Source organism: Periophthalmus magnuspinnatus, chromosome 22, assembly GCF_009829125.3.
Source record: "Periophthalmus magnuspinnatus isolate fPerMag1 chromosome 22, fPerMag1.2.pri, whole genome shotgun sequence".
Lineage (NCBI taxonomy): Eukaryota > Metazoa > Chordata > Actinopteri > Gobiiformes > Gobiidae > Periophthalmus > Periophthalmus magnuspinnatus.
Genome location: NC_047147.1, coordinates 8,131,764 through 8,149,519, shown reverse-complemented (window position 1 = coordinate 8,149,519; position 17,756 = coordinate 8,131,764). Strand labels below are relative to the sequence as shown.

The 17,756-nt window shown below is 39.1% G+C and overlaps 1 protein-coding gene across 1 annotated transcript; it reads right to left on the bottom strand.

Moving 5' to 3' along the window:
• Positions 1-87: 87 nt before the first annotated feature.
• Positions 88-17,532, bottom strand: znf106a (zinc finger protein 106a). The gene is given in 25 exon segments (XM_055231033.1): positions 88-2,005; positions 2,493-2,639; positions 3,160-3,231; positions 3,334-3,405; positions 3,765-3,884; positions 3,995-4,057; positions 4,366-4,557; positions 5,767-5,883; positions 6,102-6,236; positions 6,614-6,759; positions 7,565-7,614; positions 7,713-8,457; positions 8,772-9,044; positions 9,160-9,220; positions 9,415-9,575; positions 9,650-9,716; positions 9,832-9,990; positions 9,993-10,091; positions 10,093-10,155; positions 10,157-10,217; positions 10,604-12,217; positions 13,379-13,573; positions 15,862-15,923; positions 16,060-16,145; positions 17,456-17,532. Coding segments are annotated over 24 exon segments (4,785 nt in total). The 5' UTR covers positions 16,114-16,145; positions 17,456-17,532; the 3' UTR covers positions 88-1,948.
• Between the last annotated feature and the right edge of the window lie 224 nt (positions 17,533-17,756).

Here is a 17,756-nt window from a genome sequence, read left to right as displayed (position 1 = left end):
GTTTTTTAACTAGAGATTCATACAAGTTGAACAAAGGTTTCAAAAGTCAATGTATTTGCACTTAGTAATAAGTATATGAAGTCAATGTTGGGTTTGAACATTTTAATAACTTTGATTGCACGTTTCTTAAAAAAAAGCAGTTTACATTTTTTTTTTTAGAATAACAGAATAACATGTTGAAGAAACTCGGGAATGCCTGGTTAGACAGGAACAATATGCTTTCCTTTGTTTTAAAACTGTAAAAAGTGGAAAATGTTTGCTGCAAAATCAAGTCCTCTATAAAATGAAGAGGACCAACCCAAAAAAATGCAACCAGATATGCAACGAAGAGCACCAGTTAAAAGTTACACTGAAAAGAAAAATGGCTCAAATGCATTATATTTTAGTGGGTGAGGTATGGCATGGGTTATACACCGATTCGGCACAACAATATGACCATCAAGCATTATTTTAGAGCAATGGAAGGCCAGAAAATGGTTCATTTAGTTCAACTGTTCCTATCTAGAGCAACTTTTGAATAATAGTTTTGTTTTACTGACTATTTAAACTTAAAATGTGCATAGTGGGGTGATCCTCCAGCTAGGTACTCCTGACCATGAACTTATTACAAGATAAGAAGAAGGCACTATGGTGGCTTCCTGATCCAAATCGCTCAGAAATTTGAAATTGTCCCTTCGGATGGAGACAATAAACTTTAATCTCAACATTATAGAACTCTTAAAAATTCTCTTCTAACAGCTAAAATGTTCATATAAATGCCATTTACTGGTTATAATGTTACACCTGATCAGTGTCTCTCTAATACTTTTCCTTCATGCTTTTCATCCTTCTCAAAATCACCTCCCCAAATGCCTTTTCCATAAACGATCGGGTGCCTTCTGCTCAATTCTCAAAAATAAAACAAAAACATACATATCTCCAAGCAGGGAATTATTGTAACACAAACAGGACTCTCTCACTCAGATCTAAAGTCATTATACTCGAAATCACATTCAGGTCTTGGTTCAGTTTCACAGCAAACTGCATAAACTCTCCAATGTGGCAATCTCAGGCCACTTCAACACACAACACTGCACTAATGTCCCTCAATGCCTTTAAATCAGTGAGCAACAACAAAATGATTTAAAAATTCTATGGAAAACAGATGAGACCAAGACAGTCAAAGAAAATAAATAAAACAAAAAGAAAAGAAAAAAAAACTAAAATTGGATGAATCCTAAATTTGCAAAACATTGAAAAATAAAACTTAAAAACAAATGCAAAAAATAAATTCTGTGAATAGAAAAACAAAAGTGGGGTCTTAAACATCATATATCGCTATAGATGTTCCTAACACTCAATGGTTAAAATTCTTCTTGCCAGACCCATCCAACATTAATGAGATGCTTGTCAATACATGTAATAGAATGCTACAATTTGTATTTTGACTGAAAACTGGTGCATTAAGACAACCATAAAACAAGTAAATATTTAAAAGAACAAAAAAATAACATAATGGTAAAGATGTTGCTCAATATTAAACATCACAACAACAGTAAAAACATCTCCCAGCCCATGCCATTAAGTTAGACAACCAATCAAAATGCAGCATATTGAACTGTGGTTAGTTGAAACAGGAAGCATATAAACCCTTTTGTTACCGGCTCCACAAGAGTTTCTTCAATTACAAAAGTCAAATATTTTGTCTTAGTTTGGTCAGTCTTAGTATGGTCAGACAGAAAACGAGGGCGATGTGTATTTAAAATAGTATAAAATGATCTTCCCACCACCCCACATTTCTTTATTGTTATAAGGTTGGATTCCAACATTGAACATAAAAAGATGATACACCACTCTACAGGCTTGAGCCATAAGAGGTGGGTCTTAGCACTGGTCCGTCCCAATATGGGAGGTTTTACAAAGGAGTAAAGGGGCAAAGAGCATCAGGAAACCTTTAGTCCCTTCTGCTTCAAGGCTCCACTTGGGACTCCTCTGCTGCGTGTTTCTGCATGTGCAAAAGCATCGCCTAAAAACGAGAGAAAGAGAGAAAAATAGAAGGTTAAAAAAAGAAAAGGGTTAAGAGTAAAGTTTTAGTGGGTCCTATAGCAACTGGCAACTCGCTAAAGTGCTCTCTTTGGCAGTCCCAATCCTGAATAATTGAGGGATGCAATAAAGGCATCAGATCGATATGACAATGACTGTGCTAAGTGGCACATGCTTTTCATGGCATCCCCCAAGAGGAGACGTATAACTGGTTTGCATTGACAAAAAGTGCATAACAAAATGAATACAAGTACCCAAAAGAACCATTCTGAAATCTATTGTATAGATTTCAGAAGGGTTCACTTGGGTAGTTTGATTCACATTTTTCTATAATTGTAAAGATGAAAGATTTGTTTTATTATCAAAACATTCAAATTACTCTTTTCTTAGGACTTGCATTGTGCATAGGGAGCCACACTGACCACTGTCAGATTGTTAAAGTTCCATCTTATCTCAAAAACCGGACCCACCTTTTTGGAGCTGATGCGACCGCTGAAAAATTCCTCACAGTTTTTCCACCGGCATCGCAGCATCTGCAGGTTCTGGCTGGTGTGGTTATTGCACAGATGGTGTTCTAGGTGATCCAAAACCCCAAAGACCATCGAGCAGCCGTGCCACTACATCACAAGGAAATTATATACACAAAACGATTTTTAAAAATCATGTGATTACTATTAATGATGTGCTACCATTAGAACCAGTTAAAGGTCCTATACTATATAATGTTGTTACCTTCTCAAAAACATACCTGGAGTTGTTCGTTTCACTGACACATGTTTGAGTAATCCTGGTTTATTAGTCTGTCTACATCTCCAAAGCTCAAAATGCTCTGTTCTACCTTGTGATGTCATGAAGTGTTAGTTTTCAAGTTAACGGCTACATTTACCTTTAGTTCTGTAGAGATTGGCAGGGCTGAAATTATCCAAATGATTCTAGTGAAGGTGTATGGAGTTTAAAAACACAGTGGAGGACTTTCTGTATTAACACATGACATCACAAGGTGGAATAGAGTGTATGAGAAAAACACAACTCAGGTATATTTTAGATGAAGAAACAACATTATAATATATCAGAAAATAGTGTAATATGGGTTCTTTAATGTCCATGTTTCAATCATATGCTGCAGAAGTATCTTACCCGACAATGATAGTTCTGCATCAGGTTGAGTTTGATGGCCTGCACACTGCCATCATAACATCCTGTGTAGATCTGAAAGGACAAAAACCCAATAAGACACAGATCCTGTATATGTTTTAATATACTATGGGATGTACTGTCTCCTATTTATTTATAGAACAGATATTAAATTACCATATTTTTGTGGGTGGTCATGCACATCACCATGTCCTTGTGTCCACCATAAACCTGCAGCTGTTCATGGGACTGTGGGGTTAAACAACAATGTACTTAGGGTACTCATAAAAAACTTTACACACACACAAATAAAATGGAGAAACTGTCCAGATTAGAGCTGCGCAACATACCACAAAAGCAGTTATTTAGATAATTGAATGTCATGTACAACTAAATATCTGCTTTTTATAGAAAAATCTTGTTGTGGGTATAGTTTAGACCTCTACAAACATGTTCTGAAATACTTGGGAATCTTGTCTTAATGTATGAATTCATATTTCAGTCTCCTCTAAAATGTATTGCTCCTGGAGTTGTTTACAAAATCCTACTTAAAAAAATATTGTAAATCTAATCAGAAGACTTGCAGTTGAATGAATAAAGTGTCTGACCTGCAGATCGTAGACTCGGATCAGTTTGTCGAGGCAGGCTGTCAGCATCACCTTCCCCTGAACACACACTACAGAGACGGCATGACTGTGGCCCTTGTACGTGCGCACCAGTTGTCCCGACTGCACACAAGAGGGTATAGAGATCAGAATAGTTTGTATTAGGGTAAAGACTTTGTTTACCAAGAGAATGAGCTATTAAAAATGAATTGAGTACAAATAGATATACTTACATGAATATTGTGAGCGTAGACACACTGATCACTAGATCCGCTAAACACCAAATCATTCACCACCTAAAGAGAGAGAGACAGAGAGAAAGAACAATTATTAATTTTAAAGATATATCAGGGCCAAACAATCTTGGAAAAAAATCTTAATTATTTTTTTTATTATAATCCTTTGTGTACAATGTTATATCTAAAGAAGTATTAACAACTGAAAGAGGTGAAACATAAACTGTTGAATTTACAGAAATCACATGTACTTCAGAACATGTTAGAAGTCAAAATTAGGGTTTGCAGTTAATGTCTAAATAAAGATAAGATTAACCCTGAAATCCCTTAGATGTATTTAGTGTAACAATGTAAAAAGTTTATCTGACCTTCATACAGAGCACTGTTTTGCTGTGTCCCTCCAGTGTCCGCAGCAGGAGCCCGTTCTTGGCATCCCTCACACTGATGGTGTTGTCATAAGACCCCACCAACAGGAGGCGCCGTGCCCCCTCCTGCGACGAGGCCAGACAGCTCACAGCCCTCGGCCCGTGGCACTCAAACACATCCATCTGCTTGTTTGTCTGGATACAGGAAGAAAATAGTAAATATTTATGGTCTGCAGTGTCATTTTCTCTTATGGGCTCGACACACGGGGAGCAACTAACGACAGCGTGCAGCGACACTCATCGCAGAGGCTTTAAAATCTAACACACGGGCAGCGACAAACTGCAGCGACTAGTGGCAGCTTGTCACATCGCGCTCTGTTCCAGAGCAGATCGCGAGCCTCCTACATGTCTGATTGGCTGTTTATTTGGAGGGAATTTTGAGGTTAATAGCGGTAGATGGGAAAAAGACACTAAAATGAAATCTCGTAAAGTTTTGCTTCATTTGACTAAAATATTACAATTGGTTGCACTTTACAAAACAAAACAAAAAAAGCGATCCTGGGTCCACCCTATTCTGCAGCTAATTCTGTTTAATGTAAAAACCTTAAATAAATATATTTTTTTAATGCTGAATCAGTCTTTAATACATTTGGTTATTAGCCTCCATAAATTTATCTGAATTAACACATTTGTGCATGTTAACTTACCACTCATATTCACCCCTGGCACCACCTCCCAGGCAGCTGCTTTTTTTGATATATCTCGGTAGTCTCTTTGAGATATGTCAAAAAGAATTGGGAAATCCGACACCATGAGTATAATTTTCTCCTCCATGATGTTTCTGAAGTGGACAGTGCATTGGCTCGTCAATCAAACTCTCGCTGATTGGCTGTTGTGCAGGCGACAGCAATAAAAGTAGAACATTTTTCAACTTTCATTAGTCGCGTCGCAGGCCCGCGTGTGCACGTCGACATGCACAAGCGTGAGGTTTTCACGTGCACGACTTTCGCTTGTCGCGGAGGTGAGAGAGACGAGCGATTTTTGCAGTGCCGCACAGGCACCATTGAAAATAAATGGAGAGTGAGCGACGTCGCTCCCCGTGTGTCGAGCCCATGAATGCAAGCTGCTTTATCAGTTAAATAATACAAAGTCATAAAGTGCACCTCAACTAGTTCTGGCAGGAAAGTGTTAAGTCCCTGCCTTAAATATCAGTCTGAAGTGAGGCGGCAACTACACTGAAGTAACACACAGCTGTCATTTACATTAAGAAGTATTTGTTCATAGCTAAGTAAATTGAGCTACCCTACGGTGTGAACTGTCACCAAAGTCATAATTTGTTCAGTTGACTGAATAGATTTTTGTTTGCCATGTTCTCTCATAATATGTAGCCTTAGTATGTTATACCTTGAGGTTAAAGTTGACCACTGTGCCATTGCCAAGCCCAGCGAACATGATCTTCCAGCGGCTGTGGAGGCAGAGGACTCGGTCGGCCAGAGAGAACTGCTCCTCAAACTTCTGTGTCTGTTGATAAAAAAATAAAAAAATAATTAAAATTATAACAATAAAAATGCATCAGTATGTTATGTATTCAAGTAGAATTACAATGGGGTGGCATATAGGAGAGCAAATATTTCCCTTTACTCAATAAGCATTCTAAAACCGGTGTCAGACCCATACCAGCAGATGAATCAATAAGGGAATAATGTGCCAAACTTAACTAATATTCTAATTATTTTTACCGTGAGGCTGTAGCAGCGAATGGTCAGGTCACTGGAGCCAGTATAAAGGCGACGATGGAGATAGGGACCCGCAGACACCAGCAGAGCGTTCACTTTGGAGCTATGGCCTTCAAAAACCGCAACGCACTTATGACTCTGCAACCAAAAATAAAACAATTACCTCAAGAAATGCTGACTATACATTACCCACCACAATTCAGTTTATTACATAGTCTTTTATGATATACACAATTACAGGACCCATGATACTGGCTTGTGTCTTGTAAGTTTTATAACTAGCAGTGTGATCCACCAAATGAGAGCATAAAGTCACAGTTCTCCACTTTTGCATTTCATTTTACACTTTTTATACAATTACTGAATCTGAACCAAGACATTTATAAGCACGTTTTGACACATTGAATGCACATGAATTGCAAAAATATGATTGGATTACTGCTATGGGAAAAATGCCATACAGGTATTCAGTTTTGTCAATCTTCTATCAACACTTAAATTTTCCAAAAACATACCACAATATCAAAGGCTCTGACAGTGCGGTCCCCAGAGCAGGTGTACAGCAGCCCGTCGTGTATCTGCATTGAGTTCACTGCCTCCAGGTGACCCTCGAATGATCCCTCTGTTGGGACGTCATCCTCCCCATGATCAGAAGAAACATCTAAATACATAGAGATACACGGCATTAGGTATTATAAGACTGAAAGGTCTTTAATCTGCACTCTTCTGTTTTAATGTTAATTTTATGATGATTATTTGTGATTATGTTTTGATTTGAGTGATTTTAATGTCTTTCTTATTCTGTAAAGCACTTTGAATTAGTTTGTCTACAAACTGTGCTAGACAAATAAACTTGCCTTAATTTGCCTTGCCTTAGTTTATACCTCTGTTCTTTTATCAGTTATGGCACACTTATTTGTTAAAAAAATGGAGCAATACCAAAAAAAATATAATAATAATAAAAATGTTGGTGCAGATAATGTGTAGATTTTGTGATTGTTGTCATGGTGTCTTTTCTGGTGTATAAGTTGGATGAGGGCAGCCCAAATAGCAAAGTATTAAATTAAATGAAAGCACACTTCGCAAAAACTCAAGGTACACTAGTGTTCCCCCCACCAAAGGTTTAAATAATATGATACTACTGATGTTATAAATATTCATTCTTAGAAGGTCTTGTGACTGTGCATTTGATATCTGTAAGAATATCCTGACCATAAAAAGTACTTTGAGACCCCATAGTCTATATATATTTGAGCTCGCCTCAGAGTGGACAAATCTAAATATGGAGTTTGCCATTTAGCCTTTTGGTTTGCCTTATTTGTTTATGGACTGAAGATTCATCATCTTCCACTATCATTTCACAAATGTATTCACACTGTATAAAATTACTGTACAGCTATCAAAAAATATGAATTGCTTTGTGTGTGTGCAACAAAGATTGAGACAGATTGAAAATGCAATCTTACCTGATGAAGTCTTTCCCATTTTTGGCAGTGCGAAGCTCACCTGAACATCACTGAAAATGAAAAATAAAAAGTTAGCCATATAAAAAAAACTTACAAAAGGGTAAGTATAAGGGATTTCATTGCTGAACAAATAAACCACTCAATATACCTCTCTGGAGCAGGTGATACGTCCATGTCACTTGTGGAGCTGACTTCATAGCAGGCCACATTCTGGGCCTCTGGTTTGGCGGAGTCTGGGTTCAGAGTGGGACCACTGAAGCCCGGTGCATTCTTCTCTGGTTCAGCCTTCACTGTAACCGCAGTGAGCATCACACGGAGCTGTTTAGCACTGCTTTTTGAGGGCTTGGGATCCTTTTTCTCAATATGCAGCTCCTCCTCCTCTTCCATTTTGACATCCTCCTCCCTCTCCTCTGTTTGCTGGTTGGAGGTACTGACTTGGGACCCTCCGCTGTTCCTCCTCCTGGAACGTGGGCACCGGGGCCTAGACGCTTCAGTATCCATCTCTGTATCACTGCTCTCGGGCAACTCTGAACTCTGTGCTTTCTTCAGTGATTTCCTTTTCTTCAGCTTCCTCACTTTCTTCACACTCCTCATCTCAGATGGAGAGGCGGGCACATTGAACCCAGAGGGCGTCTCAAATGATGGGGCAGCTGTACTTTCTACAAAACTGCCCACTTCCGAGTCCCTCCAGCTTGGTGCAGGCATTTTGTCATTAGTGTTGGGCTCGGTGTGGCCTTGTGATGCCTGGATTCCCTTCTCAATGGATTGCACCAGATCAGCTAAACTCTCCTTGGAGTCAACAGAATCTCCAAACTCATCTCGCTCCTGGTCTGGGCGCCTTTGGCACAACTCAGACCTTCTTTCAGGAGATGGGAGAGAGTATAATGCCGCTTCTGTAAAATAAGAGGTATAACAGGCTTGGGCAAATTTATAATGTAACATATTAAGAAAAAAGTAGTAAAGTGGAAAAAGCCTGTCTCATTTGGTTCATTTAAATCATTGTTTCTAAAACTGTGGAACATGGGATTTTGAGTATTTGATTTATTTAGAAACAAACCTATTCATGTTTTTGCCCTTCATTGTGTTAAGCATGATTTAAGAATGCTACATTCCTGGTGCAGTAATATGAATAAATAATAAAAGAAAACATAAAAAACAAAACAAATATATAGAACAATATTTAAACTGAGGTGAATAGATTCATTACCTGTTGCAGATGCGGCGGAGGGCAGCTCTGGTGTGGTGCTGTGGGCGTAGACAGCAGAGTCCTGTTCAGAGTTGATGTGGACAGGGGACCGTGGCTCCTCTTTCACGGCCATAGGGGTAAAGGGCACACAGGGAGCAGGTGGAGAGGCGCGAGGGTTGGTCCCACACAGAGAGGGGTCTGTGATGGAGGAGACAGAGGAGGAGAGGTGCACGTCTGAGTCATCTTGTCTCTTCTCTTTCACTATAAAGTCAGGGGCCTCCTCTGTACAGCCTGCTTGAAAAGGTTGAGACAGTAGGAGACATATGGCATGTTATATCTTACATGTACACTTGTAAACATCTTTTGCAGGCCTAAATTTAATTCCATCCAATTTCTGCTATTCCCTTACCTTGCATCCCTTTAAGCAACTCAATACGCTTGTTTCTCAGGGTGCCCATCTCTGTATTCACCTGACAAAAAGAAAAGGAGCATGGTCAGAACATTCAAGTAGTGAGAATACCAAAAAAATACAAAAGTTACAGATGTAATGTGAATGTTCTATAAATCCTGGATGACAGAAGAATTTGCTTTGCACATGCACAGGGAAACATTCAATGCATCCCATATTTCACTGCACTGTACATACACGTTTGGCTTTTCTCACCTGTTGCTTGGCTATCATTAGCCGTTGCACCTCCACATAGGCAGCCTCCAGAGCAGCCCGAGCCTTGATCAGGTCTGTGTCCAAACTTAGAAGGGACCGACTGAGCTCATCCTCGCGCAATGACACCGCCAACAGCTCCATAATATGGGAACGCTCTGCAACTAAAAATGTACATAACATATATAAATTTGTCTGTCACCAAATATAAGTCACTACAATTCACATATGATTGTACCTTTTTTTGATTTTTTCCGCCTTTTAGTGTGATGCTCCAAAGAAGATGTCTCTGGGTGAGGCACATCCTAATGTGAAAAGTTAAATTGTAAATTATTTCAACACTCATTTTTTTTTAAAAGAATGAGAGGACATCTGTAAGACAAGATGAGTATTATTCAAATCTTCTCTTCTTATACTCACTCTTGCTCTCCTCTTCTTCGATGTCCCCTGTCCTTCACACATCTCTGTTCCAGAACTCTCCTCAGCGACAGAATGCGACCTCTGCAGGAGGTCTAACCTCCTCTGTGCAGTGGTGCTCTGCATCACACAGGCCCATCTCAATCTCCTGCAGTAGGTCAGTGTCCTGTGAAGGCTCCTGGGGCTCTGACCTTGATCACTAAATTGTCCAAAAAAGGGGCATTGGGCGTTGGGGCAATGCTACTCTCGGATAGGGAGCGTTTTCAGGGAGGTGGGGGGAGTCTGGGCACCCAGCAGTGAGTCCCAATGGAAGCCCTCCAGCAGTGTTGAAGTCTTCCTCTTCCTGACTGTGGTCCTCTTGGTCTATTGGCACCATCTCTATCCCAAATCTCGGGGAGAGAGGAAAGGCAAAGCATAAACCTTAAATGAAAGTAACACACACTAGTTTGAAGATTAACTTTAAGTATGCTGGGTTTAACAGAACAAACATAGTAAGGTCTTAACAACTGATTTTAAATCGACAAATGGCATGAACAAAATGGGCTCAAAAGGGCATAGTTAACTGTGGTTTACTTTACTGTTATTGAATAGATACAGAGCAGTCCAAAAAGCGTTGCAAAAAGCAAACATCACTTAATTTTACATAATATTGATGATTGGTGATGAGACTATTACATTGCACTTTCAAATCTTGTTAGCTACACCAGAGGTTTATTATGGTCATCTGTAAAATAATACTTTACTTAAAAACCAAATGAACACTACTATCATTTACCTTGGCATGCCTTTCCCTTTGTCCTGCTTCTTCCTGACCTCATGGTAGACCTGTTCCCAGTTCACCTTTCGTCTGGACCCAGAGGGGCTGATGAGCTGTCGAATGGTGGGCTTCAGTCCTGAATCTTTATCACAGTCGCTCTTCTTTGACTCGGTCAGATTTCTGACCCGTCTCGCAATGTTCAAATTGGGTTCAAGGTTAGTAGTACTTTTGGCCTTGTTTGGGATCATGTGTTTGGTCAAATCCTTCTTAAGGAGCGGGGACAGGTTGATTTTGGATTTTGGAAATGGGATTTGTGAGTCACTGGGTTTTAAGACGTCAGTGTCTACGGTAGATTGTATCAATGTATCTTCAGATGGTTCTGTCTCAGTATTAACCTTGGTTTTGTCACCTTCCTCATTCACACTGGGACCGGCTGAGCTTTCAAGAGAAGATGTGCTGACTTGAAGATGCTGGAGTGACTGGTCTGGTAGCTTGGCGGGTTTACTCAAAGCAGGCATGGACATCTTAGCCTGATTCTGCCTCATCGTATTTTCCTTATTGACGCCAACTTGCTCTTGCCCCTGTACTTGTGTTGTCTTTTGCCCAATGTTACTTAAGCTATCCAAGGACCATCTCTTTTCGAGCTGTTTCACATTTTTCACAGTTTCAGTTAGCTGCCGATCTGACTTTGATAAACCACTTAGACTATTTTTTGTCTTCAACTTCTCATTATTTTGAGTAGATGTCTTGCTGACTTGAGCTCCACCACATGGACCTGCACCTACAGAAGGTCTCCTCTCTGCTTTTTGCACTGCTATTTTAGCCCTCTGAGTAGATGGGCTAAGAGTAGTTGTAGTAGTGGTAGCATTCTGACCATCTCTCTGAAGACTACTACTTCTACTGCTGTTGTTACTACTTTCCCCACTTGAATTTCTTTTGTCAGGGTTAGATATGACGCTTTCAGTTCCTTTGTCTACTTTTTGTGATTTGGGAGTTTTTTGAACAAGATTTGGCATGGACTCCGACCCTTTATTATTGACATGGTACGGCGACCAGCGACACGTTTTGTCAAATTTGGGGTTACTGCCAAATGACTTGTTGCCTTTATTGTTAGGATTCTCTGCTTCTGTGTTTTGTTTTTCTGCAGCTTTAGGCTCAGATTTCTGTGTAGCTCCTTGGTTTGTTGCTTGACTGTGAAATTGATTGACCCCTTTTGTGAAAAACTTTGGTAAGGACGGGAACAAAGGAGGAGGTGGCCCCATACGAGGTCGGACATTTTGGGATATGTTATTGCACCCATAAACACCATTGCTGCTGCCTGCATTACTGATCCATGGGGGTGGGATTTTGTTGAACTTTTTGAAAGTAGGGGGCTCTTGTGCATGCCAGGTGGAGCTCTTCCCCCATTTACTCTGCTGCCAGGGTCTAACGTTTTGCATGTGTCCAGGGTTGGTGCCATATTGGTTGCCCTTGTACCATGATCCTTGCTGGGGGCCATATAGGTTGGACTGCTGTTGCAACTCAAGTCGAAAACGCTCCTTTGTTTCCTTTAATCTCTGCTGGAACTCCTCCTTCCGCTTTCGCTCAGCCTCTTCTTGAGCGAGCTTCGCAGCAGCTGACTCCTTTTCTTTTCTATAAGCAAAATAATGCAAACATGGCAATGTATTAGCAATTCTGCAACGGAGCAGAAAAAGTCATTACAAGTACAGTCTTATTTATGTATTGTCAAAGGTGTCAGAACTATGGGCTGGGGGTCAAAGGCAACCCTCAGGCTTTCTGGTGAATTGGCCTACATCATCCTGGGAAGTACTTTTTACTACCATTTATAAATAGTCACTTAGTCACCACTGTCACTTAAATAACTGATGACTTTGATGTGAGACAGACCTGCTATTAAGTTTCTAACACATAATAAGTTGTGGGGGTACCTTTAAAACTTCAGAAAACAGTCTGTGGCACTCCACAGGTCTATCTTTCAATATGTGTTTAGACACCCTGTATTATGTAAATGGATACATTTATTTTGTAGTTATTGTCTTAAAAAGTATTATATAATCATCTGAACAGTTCTGTTATTGTGTTGATTGATGAAAAATTTAAAAATACAATTGATACAGTACGGATGCAAATTCAAAATCAAAATAATCATCATATATGACTGATTTAGTAACACCTATATAACCAACACATGTTTTGTATTATTAGAAATCAAATAAGGCAGAGGAATGCATCTTGTATGTGAATGTTTCTAGGCTGCAGCTCTGACATTGGACTCCAGGCGCCACAGAGGCTAAAAACGGCCAATGAGCTGCACCAGGCAGAATGTGTCTATACAAGGGACAGGCACATGAGCACTCAACTATATACACACGTCACATGTTAGCTCAAATGTGGAGATAAAGCTCTTAATCACAGAAGTCATACAGTAACAGTACATGATGAATCAGCTCTGTGGGGCTATAGGAGCTTTGATCATTTCTGTGTTGATAATCTTGTTTGTTTTGACGATCATCAGTCTCTAAGCTTTAGTCATCATGCCTTAGTTTACAGACTGTAAATGTTATACACCTAGTTCGTAGTAATCTAAAAATGCATACTCAACAAGTCCAAACTTCTTCTACAACCACTATTACCACTGCTACTACTACTACTACTACTACTATCTCGAGCATATGTGAACTCTACGGATGCATTCACATTTGCACCACATCAAAATTGTATCTAAACTGGGACTAGAACAGAACCAAACCAAGTCGACACCATTCAGAACTGAAACAAACAAATCTCTCTTACCTTATCTGCTCGTTTCTCTTCTCGATAAGCTGCACCAGGGTCTTATCGAAGTATTCCTCATTGGAAGTGTTGCGAGCCGGGATGCGTTCAAAATCCTCCACGTTTTGTTTGTGCGTGGGGCTGGAGATGTGGCTAGCGTAGTCCGTTAGGCTCACCACGGTAATCTTACACACCCTGCACTCATGGCCACAGTCCCTGGGGAGCAAAGGCGAGAGCGGTCGGTCAATCTTTCCTTCTGGCATTTTTAAAGACTACTTTTTCCTGCCTGCAGAATCTGTGGTGGTAGTTTAAATAAACAAAAACAAGGAAAGGAGATTACTCAACAATCCTTCAAGTCCAAATTCTCTAGCCTTAACCGATCAGGAGGTAGCTAACTTAAATTTTCTTGTTTAAAAAATAAAAAGTTATAATTTAGTCATCCTGACCGTCTGGAAATTTCAGGGTTTTTTAGCTATTGGAAGAAGGCAGGGTGAAGGTAGGGGGCTACTGTAGCTGAGCATATCCAGCCTGCAGCCCAGAGGAGCGGCTCACTGCGCTGCCATGATGGTGTCCCGCTGCGCTCTGACAGCTTGAACGGGGATATCTTTGCTTTTGACCTTAGGCTATCCCAAATACACAGCCCCCCACCCCTCTCTCATGCACCATGTGTCATTAGACCAATAGCAGCAGTGGACTATATGAAACCGGAAACCTCCTCCTTCAGCTGCTCCCACTGCTAAACCTCTCCCAAGCATGTCATCCTGTGATATCGCTGGACCAATCTGTGTCAGGGCACTCGGCCATTTCAGTCTCGTGCAGTTGGCAGACACTTTTCCAAAAGGATTAGGTTATATTTTAACTTTAGAGGCATCCCTCAGCTGACTTCAAAGTTAAATCACTTTAATACGATCTATTTATTTATGAACATTTTAACTGCTACCACTACCATTTATAGGTAGACATTGCCTTTTGAATAGGGGGTGGTTAAATAAACAAAAATCATATTCAATACACAGAATGAAAATGAAGTCAGCCATTTACAAGTTCTATTACAGAGGCTAGTTTAAGCATTAAGAGATGATGAACTACTGTATTAACTTGCTAATCACATCTCTAACAGTAAAGAAGCTTAAAAGGCAATGGCTAATGTTTTAGAAAAGAAAACTTTTTTATCTTAATTTGACAGTATCTATTCATTATATGCGCTCATTTTACATTTCACACTTGACCTTTTCCATAAACAAATCATCTCAAACCAAAACAAAGGTCAAGGCAGAGCTCACCAGCTGCTCTTGAGTGCAGTAAACACTGTTTTTGTACAAAGACAGTGACATATTTACCCAGCATTCTTCAAGCCCAAGGCAAGGCCTTCAAAGATTAAAGTGGCAAAAATGACACACTCAGAGTCTGAAACACTGACACTACATTGCTCAACCTTGTATTTTTGCACATGATTTCTACATTTAGATTACAACAATTCAAACAAGGCAACACATATATTTACAAACACCAACATGGCAACTACAAACCTTTTCTAATGCTAACTTTTTGTTAGAAGAAATTTTGAAAGTTGTCAAATAGGCACTAGTTTGTTATGTTTTGTTTTATCTTGCAACATGAGTTTAAGTACGTCTATATTTTCTACACTCAAATATAAGTATCATCATATGCACTGTAATCTTGAAATACTATATCAAATCTCATATCATATATCAAATCTCAAAATCAATAGCTAATGCAACACTTCAGGTATAATACTGTACTTTACTTGCACATAAACCTTTTCATAAGTTTAAGTACTAAACCCAAGCCTAAACACAAGTGTCTTTTCACCCTTGAAGTTCTTCCCCTGCAGCTGTAGCCTACATACTTGTCTAATCTACACCGGAGTCACCAGATCCTGTCCAGTTGCCTAGTATCGCTCACGCCTGTTGTTTGCTGATATTGTGTCTAAATATAAGAGCCACAGAAGAGGCAGCTGCCATAGATTCACTCGCCCACTGACTGTAATGGGCACGTGCTGCTGGACACGTGCTGCTGGACACACGTGCAGTATAATTGGAATAAAATTTAACTTGAATGATAGTTTGAACAGAAGAGGGTGAATTCATGAATACATTAATGTTTTCATTTTTAAGGTTGCAGTGTTGTCATGATATCAAAATTTCAAACTTGATTTTGACACAAAAGGAAAAGGCTTAACACCATATATGACAAGGATAATTAATACCTTCTTGTTTGTATAAAATAAATGATATTTTCAACACAAAAATAATAGTAGTTCCTTGAATATTAATAATATATTGTACTGTATAGATAAAGACCATTCTAAAGCTAGTAAGAAAATGTCCTATTTATTTTTTCTTCAAATAAGTATCTAGTTTTAACATTAATTTTAGAATTGATTAGTGTCTAGGTATTTTTAACACACCTAATATGTTGTAGATGTCTTGGATCTTGGATAAACTTTGTAAAATGTTATTTTTGCAGTCTATTGAACATACCGTCCTTTGAGATTCTCCAGCTCTCTGTGGTGCAGCATACTTCTCATGTGCTCCTCCATTTCCTAAAATTCAACAAGGTAAGGTAATTAATAATAAGGAATTTGAAATTATTAAAGCTTGCATAGCATCAACTTTACTTTTACTGTGTATATCTAGCGGGTGCTATGCAAGTGAAATAATTAAAGTAAGACTGGTTACCTGTCTGGAGACATAGACAGTCTCACAGAGAATGCACTTTCTGTTCTTGGCCATTTTGAACACAGATGTAACTCAGCCGCCCATTACTGAAACACAACAACACATATAACATGAGTATTGAATTATGAGACATGCCTGTTTTGAATTCACTTGACATTACACTCAAAATTCAACAGTCCAAGAGTTCTCTCGGGGTCATTTACCCTCTCATCAGTTAGTCTTGTGCAGCCAGATCTAATTTTGTCTGCCGAGGGAGGGGCCAGAAATACTGGGTCACACTACAGTTATGCCTGGACTTGTTTAACACTTAAAAAAATAGCAGTGTTTTGTCTTGTGAAGTCTAACCAAATAATTTCAAATAAGCCTTTTTGTAGGATATATATTAATATCTTTTTTTTAGATAATTTTCAACAAAGGGGGTTCTTAAACTTTTCACACCAAGTATTTATGCATTTTTCTTACATTTAAGCCTAAGAGAAACTTGAAATATAATATGGATAATACATTAAATCAGGACCAGAACAAAAAGCTCTATATTTGATGCAATTTTTTAAAAACATTTTCCACTGTTACAAAGCTTAACCCACATATCAGGAATTATTTCACCCTCTCTGTTGATATCTTGTTTTTAGCACCCTTGGGCACCTTTCCACATATCTTTTGCCACTTTCATTAATGCTCACAGCAACAGACGTCTGCTATTTATACAGTATTAGAAGGTCCACACGTGAGTAGAAAGCACTCAAAATACTAGTACCCGTAGGCTGAGCGTTACCTTAATTTCATGTGGTGTCGTGCTGTGATGTGACTTTGGTGGCATACAATCAGTAAACGTTAATCTCACGCCATCAGAAACCAATGCATAAATCAAATCCTGGTCAGATGATGAACATATCAATGCCATTGTTACTTTGTCAAAACTTTGCAAAAAATAAAATCTGATAGGATTTAACTTTCGCGCCTTGTTGCGAAAGTTCATTTAAGGTCGACATATTAACATAATCGTAAATAACGTTTACGCCCTACTACAGACAACAATAACGACAGATTAAACTCTTAACAGTTTTGTTGCATTTTGGAAAGCGTGGGAAGTAAATTAAACTAATCACTCAAGTACACAGGGAGACATAAAGTACATTTTAAGAAAATGTTATGCGGGTAAATAGCAACGCGTTTGAGTGCATAACCTTTTAGAATAGTTTGTAACAATATAAAAAGATTTATTTTCCATAAAATGTTAGCGAGTTAGCGTAGCATGCTAATAATCGATTTGTGAAAATAAACATTAGCATAAAACTGCGTGTTGATTATGGTCACGTAATGGCTCAGATAAAAGCATGTGGGGAAATTAATCCACAAATACCCTATGGCAGTAGGTAAATTAGTAGAAAATTACCTTTATAAAATCCAACTTTGTGATTTTAGCTTTTTCTTGTCCATCGCTAAAGCTAATAACAACATCCCCTGCTGACCCCGCCCCCTGAGCTTCTTCTACGTGACTTCCGGTGAGAGTCGAAAAGGCTGCCCTCTTCTGGTCAGGAATTTTAAAATGGATGTACAGCGCAATTGTGTGTGTGTTTCTTTACATTTAATTGAATAAGCTACTTAATTCTGTTATTTAAGTAGCCTATTACGGCTAGCGTTTTCTTGTAGCAACCAGATATCCATGGATTTCAGAATGACAAAAAGCTTGGACT